This window comes from Juglans microcarpa x Juglans regia, chromosome 3S (genome assembly GCF_004785595.1).
Source record: "Juglans microcarpa x Juglans regia isolate MS1-56 chromosome 3S, Jm3101_v1.0, whole genome shotgun sequence".
Classification (NCBI taxonomy): Eukaryota; Viridiplantae; Streptophyta; class Magnoliopsida; order Fagales; family Juglandaceae; genus Juglans; species Juglans microcarpa x Juglans regia.
The window spans coordinates 561,591-578,811 of record NC_054599.1 but is presented as its reverse complement, the minus strand read 5'-3'; the positions used below and the strand labels follow the sequence as shown (position 1 = coordinate 578,811).

General features: G+C 33.9%; 1 protein-coding gene across 3 annotated transcripts in view; it reads left to right on the top strand.

The window, feature by feature from the left end:
- Positions 1–17,221, top strand: part of LOC121257720 (heavy metal-associated isoprenylated plant protein 39-like) — an 80,516-nt gene that overhangs the window by 22,120 nt on the left and 41,175 nt on the right. The window contains exons 1-3 of one of the 3 annotated variants that reach the window (XM_041158901.1): positions 1,619–1,850; positions 2,053–2,128; positions 2,328–2,672. In XM_041158901.1, coding sequence (XP_041014835.1) covers positions 1,845–1,850; positions 2,053–2,128; positions 2,328–2,494 — 249 coding nt within the window. In that variant the 5' untranslated portion in view covers positions 1,619–1,844 and the 3' untranslated portion in view covers positions 2,495–2,672. Of the gene's footprint in view, positions 1–1,618; positions 1,851–1,982; positions 2,129–2,327; positions 2,673–17,221 lie in introns of those variants that run through there. The other 2 variants (XM_041158898.1, XM_041158900.1) reach the window with 2 other exon arrangements.

Here is a 17,221-nt window from a genome sequence, read left to right as displayed (position 1 = left end):
TTATGGGGGTTCTATGAGATGTTGTTGCAGGTGGATATATGAAATCAAATATTCACTTTCCCTAAAATTCAACTTACAGAAAATGGGTTTGGATGGGGCACAAGATAGGAGACACCCATGGCAAAAGAAAGGCTTCAACAATGAAGTCTTTGGAATCATAATTTTGTGGAAGAGTTGTTTGCTAAACTAGGTTCGTTAATCCTTGGGTAATCACAATTGAAATAATGTGCGATGGTCATCTATTATTGGACAGAGCACGCATGGATAATTCCTAAACATTCTGAAAATATAAATTCCCTGACTAATCGGACTCGAAATTGAAATAATGTGCAATACATGGTAGGAGTGTGTCCTAGGACCCGTGGTGGTCGAGTTATGGAGGTTCCACCATCTATTGCGATATTTGGGGATGGCGTTGCGAGACTTGCAGTGCTTCATTGGGGTGCCTTCCGTCGGGTTGGGCACTGCACCTTTATAGACCATTTTGCAGGGCAATGAGACAGCCGAGCTCAATACACGAGACTGTGACTCCACTATTTCAAACCACGCGAACCCAGTTGTGTTTGTGGGAGTCACTTCTCTTCGTCTGAAGGCTGCACAACACAGGCTATGCTTTAGGGCCAGCGATTCAACTGGGTGGGGGTCAAGATTACATTGGCAATGCATAGATTAGAGCCAGAGATTCGCAGGGCAATGTGCATGATGATTTGAAGTTGGAAAGGCTTCAAGCACAGTGCCTTCAAGGGAACGGGAACACAAACGACGTAAATACTGGGGGGCGGGCAGAGATGCGATTAGGAGGTGAGATGAGCATATACCAACAGTTAGGGCATGAAGGAATTTTTGGTTTGGGGCGAAACAAAATCCACAAGATTGTGATGGATGGCGTCTTCAAAAGAAGCTGAGATGGACGAAGATTGAAGAGATAAAAGGGTCGACGCATGAAGGGAACGGGAGCGTCACGGCCAGGCGGAGGAGGGTTCTTGAAAGAGGGAAGAAAAGTAATGGCCAGGGAAAAGTACGATCAGAAGAGGGACAACAGACATTGTTTAGTCTGTGTATAGTCAGGTCGGTGAACAGTATATTAAATTCTGAAACATAGATATCAGTGGGTTTTTGCGTGAATGGTCGTTTAGATATTTGATTTCATCTCAAGGATAAAACAGGATGAAAATTTCATATCTAGTATGAACTCCCAAACCAGCTTTATAAAGAAGTTCTTTACAATTCTTTTCTCCCATTGATGGACTCTCAGCTTGCACGTGGTCGGAAGATCAAGATGGCTAAGTCAAGGTCTCATGTGGCCCATGTATAGTAAGTCAAGGTCTTACTATGGGCCACACGAAACACGGTAATAGATTTGGTTGCTCCCTGACGCGCAAATACGCAATTATGGGCTATCATACTTTTTGAGATTTCTTTTGGAAGCGCCGTAAAAAGAAAAAGGAAAACGGAAAAAGGCAAAAAGGATTTAAGGAAAAAGGAAAAGGGAAAAAAAGGAAAGAAGATCAATCAGTGCAAAAGTTTCGCACGATGTCCTTTGCTTGTTTGCAATGCAGGCGCTGAGAAACTAACGTACCCTGCCTTCTATATCCACACAATGGTTGGCCCTTTCAACTTCGCCCACACGCATTACTATTTATTGACCATAGACAATCAGCAGCGTTGACTGGACCCTTACTCTTTCTGGGTTCCTCCGTTCAATATAAATGCGTCCAAAGGTCCTTCTGGCCTCCAAGTGATCAGCTAGACTTTTCTCTCTTGAATTCTGTAACATTCTTTTCTTGGCTTCGGGACCTGCAACTTTATCTGATATACTTCTGGTATCCTCGAACCTTTCAGCAATGAAGGTAAGAATCTATCCCTTTCCCTCGAGCTCTATCTCTCTTTCGCTCTCCTTGTCTCCGCCCTTAACAGACCTTTTTTGTCTCCCCGATGACAAAACATTATCGGGTTCCCTAACCAATGTAACCATTCGATAGTTTTATTTTTATTTATATGATTCTTTGATTTACAAAATTCTGAATAGAGCTCTATCATGTTTTATGACAGAAAGTGGTTTTGAAAGTGGAACTGCATAATGACAAAGGAAAGCAAAAGGCCATGATGAAATTATCGGGCCTTTCAGGTATAGTGTTTTACTTGGTTTTGATTCCACTTTAAGTCCTTTGTTTGGCTGTCTCTGTATTATGACTACTCCTGTAATCGTTTCATTTGATTTCTTTCTTAACGTTTCCTTTATTTAAAGCAAGTAACACCCAGTAGATAGTAAAAGTATGCCAGCCAAACTGACAAATTTGACTGGTTTTTGTGTTGTAATTCCGTAGGCGTTGATTCTATCACCTCGGACTTGAAGGACAAGAAAATGACGGTGATCGGGGACATCGATCCGGTCGATATAGTGAGCAAGTTGAGGAAGCTCTGCCGCACAGAGATACTCTCTATTGGACCTGCAAAAGAGCCTGAGAATCCTAACAGTTGCGTGATCTGTTAATTCTTATATCGAGAATTATATTAACGTCCAAAAGGATGTTGGTGTTCAAGAATAGAGGTTAGTAGGTGATAGTGAGTTGATTCATCTTTATGTTTCGTTAGTGTTGCGCGCTTGGGATGTTACGTACATTGTTTTGGTTAGTGGGTTTTAAACTTTTACATCAATGGAAGAGTTTTTAGTGCTTTCAAGTTGTGTAGAACTTGACGATCAGCTTAATAGCGCCTCTGGTTGGTTTAGGTAGTAATGAGAAAAAGGAAAAAAATATATATATATTGTGCACTCTTTTTTTTTTAAAAAAAAAAAAATCTATTATTAAAAAATTAATTTTTTTATTTAAATCTTATATTTAATTATTTTTTAAAAAATAAATGCGTGACACTTGTGCATTCTATAATTATCACACTACAAGAAATTAGGCCTTTTCCAGCGATTTTAAAATCGTCACAAAAAAATTCGTTGCAAATAGAGGTTATTTCCGGCAATTTTAAGTCGCCGCTTAATTTTCGTTGCGAAGTTGGGAAATCACTGAGGAAAAATGTATAATTCACTTTTGCGGCGACATTTATACCTTTTGCAGCGATTTTTATCGTCGCAATAAAATTATTAACTAATTTTCCGTCGATTAAAGAAAATCGCCGTAGTATTTACTATTTGCGGCAAAAATTGTCGCTGTAAAAACACATGCTCCCATTTTAACTTATTAGCGGCGATTCAAAAGCGCCGGAAAAGCTCATTAAATTATATCCCCCGCGTTAGGTTTTCTCATTTTGTTCCCTCCAGCCATCTCTCCCCCTTCTCCCTTTCTCTCCGCAGTCCCTCTTCTCCCTCAACCCTCCGCCGCGCACAGCCCGTCACCAACGGCCCCAGCAGGCCACTGCGACCTCACCTCGACGGCCACCCCCTCCTTCTCACCCCCATCACCAACCCACTTACTCTCTGGTTCCCACTTCCGCCAAAGCGTATGACGCCAAGCCCCTGATCACTCGCATCTCGGCTGTCCATGCTGCCGAGCCCTCGACCAAGCAGTCTACGCTGCCCGTCGCGGCATCGAATTTGAAATGGACGGTGGAGACCTGGAAGTCCAAGACTGCGCTGCAGCTCCCGGAGTACCCGGACCAGAAGGAGCTGGACTCGGTGCTCCAGACCATCGAGGCCTTCCCTCCCATCGTTTTCGCTGGCGAGGCGAGGCACCTGGAGGGGAAGCTGGCCGAGGCGGCGTGGGCAATGCCTTTCTCTTGCAAGGCATAGCTGAAGTTGTTGTGATGATTGGAAGCACCACTTTGGTGACACTTGTTATTGGTTTTGTGTCTCTACTTGTGCAAAACCTTACACATTTATTTTGGATGATACTAATTATATATGCATGATTTCTTTCTATAATTCATGATCATCAGTACACATTCATTCTCAGGTTCAAGCTATGCACACAAACAACAATCATGTTTTGCTTTTTCTTGAATTTCTGCTACTGTCAACCTTTTTTAAGTAGTGAGTTTCACCTTCCATTTGAAAATGTTTAGCTCGAATCTCATTATTTTCTCTATTTTAAACTTATAGATGGCAAAGAAGAATAAGGAAATGTATTTGCAAGAAATGGAAGCATCCAAGTAGAAAAAAGATGAAGAAATTGTCAACCTTATAAAGGAAGAGGTAGAGCAGATGAAACATCATAGGCATGAAGCCTTTCAGCTTCTGAAAAGTGAAGAAGAAGGAGAAAACTGAGAATATAATCAAGGTACGTTAACAAAGAATTGTAATTTTTTTTTTTTTTTTTGTCTTTAAGTGCGAAGACTTTTACTGCTGCTAATATAGTTCTCCAATGTGCATAAAACGAAAGAAAATCGATAGAAGGAGCAGCAGCAGAAGTAAGACAAGAAGTCTAACTCTTGATTATATTTAATGAGATTTTCTCCATATATAATGCATTTTTTAGATTTATGCACCTGTTTTGCTCTCACTTGAGTCTTTCAGGTTGCTCTTGATGTTAAAGAAATGCAATCTTTTATTTTTTTGTCTTAATCTTATATTTTATTGTGACATCAACTTGTTTAGAGTGTAGTTGAACAAAGACCATTAGGTTAAAATATTGTGACTTGAGTAGGTTGAACAAAGATCATTAGTTGAACAAAGTCATGAAGTACCTGACTTGAGTTAAAAAATTGTGAACTTGGGTTCTTGATTTTGCTTCCTATAAATCGCTGTGCAAATATATAGGTTAAGTAGACTATACGATTTTTTTATAGTTATCAAACTTTAAAACTCCTCATTTCAAGCATTCTAAAGGAATTCATGAAAATAACTAATAGCATGCTTGCTGTCCAATAAATGCCATTGAGTTTTCTACATGAAAGATATATGAAGATCGTGGGTTAAGAATGTACAAATGATAGGAATTTACTTAGAAATGGAAGAGAACAAGGAAGTATAAAAAATCGCTGAAATTTCATCGTTAAAATGGCATTTGACAGCTTTTTACTAACTTGTTGGAACCAAATTAAATGAAGAGCTAAAGCTTAAAGATGGCTGGTTTTTGTCCCTTGTTTTCAATAGTTTTTCATACAAACAAATAACTTTGGTTGAGCAAAAGATGCAAAAGCCATTGGCACTCACCCTTTGAACACACTATCAATGGCCGGAAGTTTGATCTTGAGGTGCACATGGTCCATGAGAGTTTCGATGGAAAAGTTGCTGTGGTTGGAATTATGTACAGCCCTGATTCTTTCTTGTGATCATCGGTAAATATATAAAAATCAAAGACTCTCTCTCTCTCTCTCTCCCCCCTCTAGACTCTCTCTAATGGCTTGTGTTGTGTATGTTTGTGTTGGGATTTATATTGTGAAATTTTGTGCATTATTTCTGTATGCCAAGTTGATGATTGTACCTTTATTGTTGGGCTAATTTCAATTAGTTTTTGCTCCTGTCATTTAATGAGTTCCTGTGTTCATTTAATTTGTGGATTTTTTTTTTTATTTTGTGAAATATCTTTTTCGGCGATTAAACTTCGCCGGAAATAATTTTTTACACTAAACTTATTATTTTCGGTGACTATATATCGCAGGAAATAATTTTTACCGGCATTTTAGAGTATTTACGGCGAATATTACAAGTTTTCCCAACGATTTTATTAAGCGGTAATTTATTTTAATTTTCGCAACGACTGCAATTTGCCGGTATAGATCAATCCCAGCGATGTAATGATCGCTGGAACTGAGTTCACAAAATCAATAACTCAATTGCAACGTTTTAAAAATCGCTGGTATTGATGTATACCGGCAAATTTTTATCGCCGCAATTGTTATTTCAAAACCATTTAGTCTATTGCGGCGATTTAAGAAATCGCTGGGAAATGGTATTTCCGGCAATTTTCCATCTTTTAGCGACAATATTAAATCACTGGAATTAAACTTTCCTAACGATTAACCGAAGATAAATGGTACTATTTGCGGCGAATTTTATTCGCCGGTAAAGAAAATATTTCCTGGCGTTTCTTGGCTTCCGTTGGAGTAGATCAAAAGTGGGGTTTTAATATCGGCGAACATTTAGCAATTTATAAATCGCTGGGAAAGGTGATAGGCAGCGATTTTATTACTTTTTCCAACGAAATTGAATCGCTGGGAAAGGTGATTCCCCTTGTAGTGTCATTTCTAACTAAAAGACGAGTTGATATGAATCCCTCTTTGGGCATGTAAATTTCTAATGAAGCTGAAGCTGTAATACCAAAGAGTTGCAATGCTAAAAACAGCCACCATTTACAAAACGATGAATCGAGAAAAAGAGAGAACCTGGCTCATCTATACCGTGTTGGACAGAATTTTAAGCGTCGGCTTTGCATATTTAAGTTCTAGTTGTGGCTGATTTCCACCACTAACAGAAAAAGAAAGAAATGTCTCCATCGGTTATGAAGGAAATTTGAACTTGATCTCTCATCACTACAACAGAAAGGGTCTTTTGGGATGAAAATTTTCGTCCCAAAAGACCCCAATTTCGTCCCAAAAAAATTTTTGGGACGAAAAAAATTCGTCCCAAAGTCGTTCCAATATCACTGTGCCAAAAGGTATTTTGGGACGAAAATCACCATTTCGTCCCAAAAAATTTCTTTTGGGACGAAATTGAAGGAAACCGTTCGAACACGTTCGAACAAAAATTTTAAGTTCGAACAGTAGTGACGTGTTTGAACGATTTTGAAATATGTTCGAACACACATGAATTCGTTCGAACGTTATGAATTGTCTTTGTGTTCGAACGTTAAATGGTCAGGTCGAACGGTATATGGGTTCGAACGGTATAGGCTATGTTCGAACACGACTGAAATTATTTACGTTCGAACGTTGTGTGATCGTTCGAACTCTACGAACATAAATTTCATTCGAACATTATGTTTACGTTCGAACGCTATTGTCGTTACATAGAGTTCGAACGTTTTACGTTCGTTCGAACGATATCTCTTTAATTTAAATCAATAATAGAAAACCAAATAGACATTCATACTATTTGAAAAAATACATTAGAAATTGTTTAACACTCACAAAAGTGTTAAAATAAGCGCAAACTAAATAAATAACAATCGAGACGGGCATTGTTCGTACATAAATAGATAATCCCAAAATCCATCAGTTGCTTAGAGGCCTATACTGTTGCATAAGCTGCTGCATTTGGAGTTGCATCTGTCTTCTGAACTCTTCTTGTTGTTCTTCATGTTGTTTGAGGCGCATCTCCATATCTGCTTGTTTTGCCAATTGAGCCTCTAACTCATGCTGTCTTGCAGTCAATTCTTCGATTCTGGAATTCGCATTCTCTAGCGCTATAGAAGTCATAGATGCATTCCCAGAAGAAGAGGAAGAGGGACCAGGCTTTACACAACGACCCAAACCCCTCAAATATCCTGAACGTTGACCCAGGACTTGTGTAAAAATCTCAATATCACTTGTTGAGGAATTTTGATCTGACGCAAATTCAGCACGTAGGGCAATCATTTTATTCTAGCCATATATAAGATAAAGAATTAATATCGTCATAAATATTCTAATATATTTAATTAAAACAGGTTATAAAACTTACATAATTTTCATGAGCATCAGGATGAGTCCACTCTCCATTACGATCAGTGTGCGATGCAGCATATAATTTTGTCAGATCATAATTTGTATCTGAATCTTGCTACAATAAATGTGTTAAGATATAAAGTCATTATGATTCATCCAAATAATTAACTATATCCAATAAAAAAAATAGCAATACCAATTTCTTAGAAAGGCGATGGAAAGATCTTGAGCCTGCATGATGATTAATCTTCAATTTTGATCTATTTGTTTTGTTTATAGAACTTCACTCCTGCAAAGAAATTGAAAATATGATGAAACGAAATGCCAGATAGGACAAGTAAAATAATTAAATTTCATTATACCTGATATGATGGATCCTCAAACATGTCACAAAGTTTTTCCCACTCAGAAGGTCGGACATCCTGGAAAGGATGTTGGCGTGCATCTTCCTTCTTCTCAAACTTATTACAATACTCATGACACCTCGCCTTATATTTACGGAATGCATTACCCATAAGCTCTTCCACAGTCTTACGCTCCTTTCTCCGACCAAAATTTAATTCGAAATCATCCTTAAAAAAATAGTCACAAGCACATTATCATTTATAATATTCTAAATTTAAGTAAAATATAGAAATTTATTCTACTAAATCAATGTTTTAAACATTACCAAACAACGCTTCTTGATAAGCTCTTTAACATCTTGGGGGACTTTCTTCCATGAAGTCGTTGCCAAAGGTGCGTAAGTTCGTGTAAGAGCACCCACATGTGATGCAAGCCAAGCTGCTGGTTGTCCTTCGCCCCCAGTATGTTCGTCAGGAATATTAACCTTGATCTTACCCACTTTCCGATATTTTTCCAACGTCACCCCTCTAGTGGTGCCTCGACCTTGACGAGATTGTACTGTAGATTCTATAAAATATAACATTGTAATCAATTTCATTTATATCTCTATTATAGGACCTTAATTAATAACTTTTATGAGTATTAGATTTTTACCTTATTCTATAAAATCAATCTCTAATGGTGACAATGAAGGAGAGCTAGGAACAGGTAGAGATGGGTTGCGAACTTCCTTCCTCTTTGGCGGCATAATTTCAAACTACTGATACATTCAATAAGTAAAATATTTGTCATCAAGTGTAATGTTAACACATAATTGGTCAATCAGAATCTGTATCAGTTTCATTTGACAATTCGCTCTCATCATCTGTAGATACTTCAGATGATTCAACATTTTCCTCAACTGTCGCATCAACAATTTCAGCCTCAATATCTTCTCTATTTAATGGAATCATCTCATACTGGCTCAAATCCACAAACAAATTTAAGGCGGGTTGACTCTCTTGGTATGCTTCTTGAGTAGAAGAGTCATCTTCTTCTTCATCTTGTCCTTCCGCCTGAGGGATAACATCATATATATTTTTTGGAGAATATTTTTGAACTACTCGCCATTGATTTCCTAACTTCGGGTCATCTAAGTAGAATACTTGAGATGCTTGAGAAACCAAAATAAAAGGATCATCTTCATACCATTTTTTTGATGTATTAACACTCAAAAAATATTCATCATCACGGACTCCAGTACGAGGATTGCTTAAATCCCACCAATCACACTTAAACAGATACACCGCAAGCTCTCCCAAATATTTCATTCCAATTATATCAACAATAACCCCATAAAAATCAATATTTTCTCCATCATGACTTCCTTCGACTAGGACACCACTATTTTGGATTTTCTTATAACAATCTCGATCCAGTGTGTGATACCTACTTCCCCGAGAAATACATGCAGAAAATCGAGCAGCGCGTCTCGATGGGCCACGCGCCAATGCATACAGTTCATCAGATATATCATTTGGATTATTCGCATGCAATTGTACAACCTACATATTGAGTAAAACGTATACTATATCAAAGTTGAAATTAATAATTTTTCATTTGTTATTGAGTAACGCATATGTAATTTCATTACCCGTTCTTCAAACCATCTTGGGAACTCCTCTTCATGTTTTTGGTTTATATCATTTACTCCTAGTTCCATGCCTAACTATATTCATTACAAACAATATTGTAATGCATCAGCAAACAACTATGTATCATGTACCAATTAATGAGTATGCCACCTTTCACCGGGTAGTTGGTCCTATCCCGTTCGGTATTGTAAGATCATAGTCGCCAACCTATGATCTATTATCTGTCACGTCCAACAAAATTTCGGCAGCATTTGTCCATAGTTCTCCAAATATACTCGTTTGGTTGTGTGCACTGACGATTAACACGTCGTTGCACCATCACCGAAACTGTATATCCAGAGAACAATGGATGAATCTACCAAAATCATAATGTTGGACGACAACAGATATAGTTCTATAGTTTGCGAGAATGATCTTACAATCTCAAACTGTCCACTCTGGACAATTCAAGAGTTATCAATCAAGCATTCATCCGGATTGATAATTCTCGAACGGGTCTAAGGTTTATTTTGATGAACAAACAATGCAAAATATGCTAATATATGTCAAACAATAACAACATATTATTTATACAACAATACAACAAAAACTTAATTAGTAGGTATTATTAAATCTTAACTATTTATATTTTAATTTAAAGATTTAGTAGTATTTTAATTTGAATATTAATTTTATTATTTTATATTTAAGTATTTAAGTATTATTAAATCTTAACTATTTATATTTTAATTTAAAGATTTAGTAGTATTTTAATTTGAATATTAATTTTATTAATTTATATTTAAGTATTTAAGTATTATTAAATCTTAATTATTTATATTTTAATTTAAAGATTTAGTAGTATTTTAATTTGAATATTAATTTTATTAATTTATCTTTAAGTATTTAAGTATTATTAAATCTTAACTATTTCTATTTTAATTTAAAGATTTAGTAGTATTTTAATTTGAATATTAATTTTATTAATTTATCTTTAAGTATTTAAGTATTATTAAATCTTAACTATTTCTATTTTAATTTAAAGATTTAGTAGTATTTTAATTTGAATATTAATTTTATTAATTTATATTTAAGTATTTAAGTATTATTAAATCTTAATTATTTATATTTTAATTTAAAGATTTAGTAGTATTTTAATTTGAATATTAATTTTATTAATTTATATTTAAGTATTTAAGTATTATTAAATCTTAATTATTTATATTTTAATTTAAAGATTTAGTAGTATTTTAATTTGAATATTAATTTTATTAATTTATCTTTAAGTATTTAAGTATTATTAAATCTTAACTATTTCTATTTTAATTTAAAGATTTAGTAGTATTTTAATTTGAATATTAATTTTATTAATTTATCTTTAAGTATTTAAGTATTATTAAATCTTAACTATTTCTATTTTAATTTAAAGATTTAGTAGTATTTTAATTTGAATATTAATTTTATTAATTTATATTTAAGTATTTAAGTATTATTAAATCTTAATTATTTATATTTTAATTTAAAGATTTAGTAGTATTTTAATTTGAATATTAATTTTATTAATTTATCTTTAAGTATTTAAGTATTATTAAATCTTAACTATTTCTATTTTAATTTAAAGATTTAGTAGTATTTTAATTTGAATATTAAACTTATTAATTTATCTTTAAGTATTTAAGTATTATTAAATCTTAACTATTTCTATTTTAATTTAAAGATTTAGTAGTATTTTAATTTGAATATTAAACTTATTAATTTATCTTTAAGTATTTAAGTATTATTAAATCTTAACTATTTCTATTTTAATTTAAAGATTTAGTAGTATTTTAATTTGAATATTAATTTTATTTATTTAGAATTAACAATATTAAATGGTAGTTAGTCCTAATTATTTGTGATTTAGTAGTACGTATAATTTATAACCATACCAAACCTAACGTATTCTGTATACGTTATTGATGTAATGTCATTATCCGTTCGAACTATGAGAACCTATGTTCAAACAAAATGAATACGTTCGAACGGTAATCCGAACCCGTTCGACCGTATTCATTCCAGATTCCAGTCACCTTCAACAACGCCGAAAACTCCATTAATCCCAAACTCTAACAAACACAAACAACAATCTCAAAGCATACAACTTTCTAACATTGCAAAATATAAAGTTCAAATCATACATTTCTATTTTAAAAGAAATACCTGAATTTTTGAAGATGAAAAGGAAATAATCCTAGAATAATCCGAGAATAATCACAAACTATCCTACAAGTAATAATCCGAGAATAATGGAGTGAGATGAACAATTTTTTTGAGCTTAAGGGCTAGTTTGAGAAAGAATACCTCTGATATGCGAAGGGGTAATCTTCGGGCGACCACACGGAGCGACAGCAGGAGGAGACAAACAGAATTGTGAGGTTCTGTCGTGTTTTTGAAGAACATTTCATGTTCGAACGGTTATTTACTAACCGTTCGAACGTGAAAATATTAAGCGGGAGAAAATTCCCTTCTAATTTTCACGTTCGAACGTTAACATATGTGTTCGAACGTTATTGATTTATTACCGCTCGAAAATTAACAGTTCGAACTTTAATTTCTAACTGTTCAAACGGTATTGTAAATGTTTATTTATATTTTTTTTTCATTACACCTTTTGAATAAAAGAACAACATTAATATATATAGACATATTAGATGATACTATAGTTTAATTGGCGGGATATTTTCCCACCACTGCAATAATCCGTTCGAACTATAACAAATTACGTTCGAACGGTAATCCAGCTGTCTTGTTTTTGGCGGGATGTTTTCCCGCCATTTGCCTTGTCCGTTCGAATGTATTTTTACGTTCAAACGTTAACATATGTGTTCGAACGGTTTACGAGTACCGTTCGAACACATATCCTTTATGTTTAAATATAACTTTTTTCATCGTTAAATAAAAAGTACTATAACATCATATGTATTAGTTAAATATACTATCATATATATAGTAATCTATACTAAATATATAGTATATATATATAGTAATATATATTATCATATATATAGTGACCTATACTATCATATATATTATTAAGATCATATGTATTAGTAATATATACTCACATATATATAGCCTCAAATATACTAAGGTCACATAATAAAGTGTAGAGAAATTTATAAGATGATAGTATATTAGTAAGCTATACTCTATATATATATGTTGTATAATGTCATATATAACTTTAGTAGGTCAGTATAATGGAATATATAATATGACATATATTAGTTAAGTATAAACTCATACCATATAGCACTACATGCTATTATGTGGTACTATATACATATTAATATCTCATATATAACACTTTGATAGTAAAGTATTATGATATATTACTATTATACTATAAAAAAATATTTTATAAGTTATTATGCTTTCATTTAAAGTATTCTACTATCATAATATATATTATAATATTACATATATATTACAGTATATATAATCTACTATAATAGTATATATATTGTAACAATTTATAGGAATATAAATATAGTATACATTTAATATATTTTTTAATAAACTTACAAAACTTCTGTTCGAACGTGAAATAGTAACGGTCGAACGGTTTTATATTAACGTTCGAACTTTAACTATTAACGTTCGAACGGTTATGCACGTATAAGTTATCGCAGGCAGCTCCTTCTCTCACGCCACCGTCCCCACCGTTTGAAAAAGCGAGAAAACGTTTGAACGCACTACATTCACCGCCGTCTGCCGTCGTGATCAGCACATACGTCAATCACTTTTCCTCCCAAGTAAAGGTATGTATTTTCAAACTCGTTTTACCGTTTATTTTATAATTTTATGGTTTTATTTGTTTTTTTTTAAATTGCATTTTTTCATCAATAATTACCATAGAACATCATAAATCTATCGTAGGATGTTTAGAAATGAAGAGTACTTTTTTTTAGTCGAAGAAACCACGGAATCGATTAATTTTTGAGTATTTTCATGGCCACTGAGTTGACTCAGCCATGGCCGAGTTAGATCTGTTTTACGTTCGAACGGTATTAACCAGTCCGTTCGAACGGTAAACCTATACGTTCGAACTTGATCGACACGTTCGAACGTTATTAATTGTCCGTTCGACCATATATTTAGACGTTCGAACGCTAATTATTAAATTCATTCCATTAACATTTTATTCGCTTATTAAATTGTTTTCATCGTTTAATTGATTATATGTTCTATCAATTAATTTATTAAATTGCTATTAGTATATAATTTTGTAAATCTTTTAGTCGTAATTAGATTTTATCACTAATCTTGAATATATATTTTATTTTTAAAATTTCAGGATCATAATAATATCTTATCGGGGCCGTAAACGTGGTAGATCAGGAGAACCTTCCATCCAAACAGTTCGAGAGCGGACCGTTTTACTTGAGCGATAGGTAAAACTATCTGATTTTGTCGCTCTTATATGGGAGGGTCATTCCCTCCCATCAGTATTCAATGATCGTGGTTGGGCACCAATCTTAGATCAGCGAGAAGAAGGAATGGAGCTCGTTTCCTTCATTGAGATCGTTACTGAGTTCTATAAAGAGCTCGGTGCTGCTAGCCCAGACGATGGAGGGGCATATAGGATCTGTGTCCGAGGAGCTCCTGTTATATTTTCAGCAGACGGACTCGCTGTATATCTGGGTATTCCTAGGCTTCTTGATGCCTATCCAAACCTGCCGCCTAGAGAGTCTGGTCCTTCAGGTGATGCAGCTATGTCTCAGGACGAGGGACTAGATTACACAGATGAGATCGATACACTTGCTGATCACGAGATCAGAGACTTGATTGTTGGTCCAGATGCTTCAGTGTACGATGGCTCCAAGAGTATTAGGCAGGCAGATTTATCTTCATTCTTCAAGATTATGAATTTGATCATTGCCAATAATATTGACCCACGGCAGCACAAGACGGAGGTCGGCATGGATCGAGCGAGATTTATGATACGGGTCGCTCGTGGCATCCCGATCGACCTCGTTGGTTATATATTTGAGAGAATCCGATCAGAGGCACGGTTCATTACGACAAATATACTTCCGTTTGGGATCCTCATCACTCGATTTTTGCTACATGCCGGGGTTGTGTCCGAACCTGCCGAGCGTTCCCGATTTCAGATGGCACCGATCAACAGCACCACCCTATCACGGAGCACGGGACACTCTAGATTTCGTTTTCGTGGGGCTGTTCCTGACAGGGCTAAGATTCAGAGAGTTGCGCAGCTGGGAGATACTGGAGTATCGGCTGGTGAGACATCTACACAGGCTGAGACATCACGCACATATATTCGCGAGGAGATGGCTGACATATTGCGTGCTGAGATCAGCGTACACACATCAGCAGTGATTGATGCAGTGCATACTGCCATGTCTGAGTTGCGTACAGAAATTATGGCTACCGTCTCTGGGTTACGTACAGAGGTTAATGAGTTACGTACAGTGATTAATGCCAATAATGCAACTCAGGTCACAGTTAGTACTCGACTGACACAGGTAGAGACACAATTAGCTGCAGTCGAGGATGTGTGTAGAGACCTCGCATCACAATAATTTTTATCTTTTATTTATATTTTCTTTGTTGTAATTATGAACAATATATATGGCATTTTGATAATTTGCTTTATTTGGTTGATTAATATATATGTGGTTGATAATATTTATTTAACTAAAAATCTTATTTAACGTAAAAGAAATTATTAAAATATTTTAAAATTAATTACATAATATTAATTAATGAATTTGTATATATGATATATATTTTTTATATTTTGAGTTTCGTACCGAGATTAATATTATACCTTCGAATGTATAAATGTGGTGCTTGAATATGTTCTAACTAAATATATTCCGTTCGAACGGTTTAGAAACCTTCCCGCCAGGATTTACAACCAAATATTTTCCGTTCGAACACAACAAATTCTCGTTCGAATGTTTTTGAACTTTCCCCGCCATAATAAAGTAATTATCCGCCAAATTTTACTGTTCGAACGTATTTTTTCACTTTCGAACGGAAAAATTTTTTTGAGACGATTTAATTCGTCACAGAAAATACTGTTCGAACGGTTATTTTGACGTTCGAACGATTTTCTAAATTCATCGATTTTTTGGGACGAAATTTAAATTTCATCTCAAAAAATGACTTTTAGGAATGAAAAAAATTTCGTCCCTAAATAATTTCGTCCCAAAATCTCAAATTTATTGTAGTGCATTGATAATGTCACTTGGTGGGTCATTTACAACACATTGCCACAATAACAGTTTGTCTCTAGCGACCGATTAGTTATAATGATTTGACTTAAGAAACATATTACACGTAAGACTCTGTAGGAAGATCGATGTGCATATCATGAATATTCCATGTTATATATCACATTACTTCCTATTTAATCCAACTCCATCGTCTTTATTCGTTATGACATTACAAGAAAGAAAAAGCATGGGACAAAAGCTCTAACGCCCGCACGAGGTTCATAGAGTTATTTCTAGACATAAAATCATAACTCAAATTTACAAATAAATTATAAGATCTCTATAAAAAGTAAATTTCATTTGTTCAAAACAACTATTCCATTATAATTATTCTAATTCACAAAATTTTAAAATAAATGTTAACATTCCCAAATATCAAGTTAACAGAACAAAACAGATATGCTAGACTTTGGGTAAAGGAAGAGGTGGGAGATGGCGGCGTTGAACAAGAATTTGGGCAAGGGGACTCAGGTGACCGGAACCTTAGAAGCAGTAGTGTCAACGCACGTCGTTCAACAAATGCCGACAAGAAGCTCTGATTTGACACCGAGAAGGATGAGAGAGAGCGGGATCTGAGAGAGAGATAGGAGGGTGCGGTTGAGGTAGGGCTTGGGTAGAAGAATTAAGAGATAAGGTTGTAAATTTAAATTGAAAAATCGAAAAATCGATCCAAACCGGATCGGTTGGCCCGGTTTTGAATCAATCCGGTCTGGGACCCATTCTTGTAACTGGAAAACCGGCAAGACTTGATGCGGTCCCAATTCCATGGTTTCCAGGACCGGACCGACCCAGTTGGGGAAAAAATATATAAATTAATATTATATATATAAGCTTTATATAAAATTAATATTATACAAAATATTTTATATATATAAGTTTTATATATAATATATAATTATATATGAAGTTTTTATATATAATATATATAACTCTATATCATATATGAAATAATTTCATATTATAATTTATAAATTATAACATAAAATGTTAATCATAAATATGAACATTTGTAATTTGTTTGATCATATGTTATTAATATAATTATATATAAGATAATTTTTTTATAATTTATAAAATAAAAGTTTAATCTTAAAAATGAAAATTTAATTGATCATATACTTTAAATATAAAATATATATATATTAAATTATTAATAACATTTTATCACAAGAAGAAAGAACCAAAAAAGAAAGAAAATCACTCAAATATTATTACTAAATTTTGATGGCCTAATAAATTCTTAATATTATTACATTTTATGACCTAATACTAATAGTCTAATACTATATTACTATTACTATTAGTATATAAATTACTATACTAAATAATCACATATAAAATAATGATATAGTGTAATACTAATACTCTCACTATAATAAATTACTATATTAATTATATCACTATAATACTATCAATAATATAGTTATAATAAATTAAACTCAC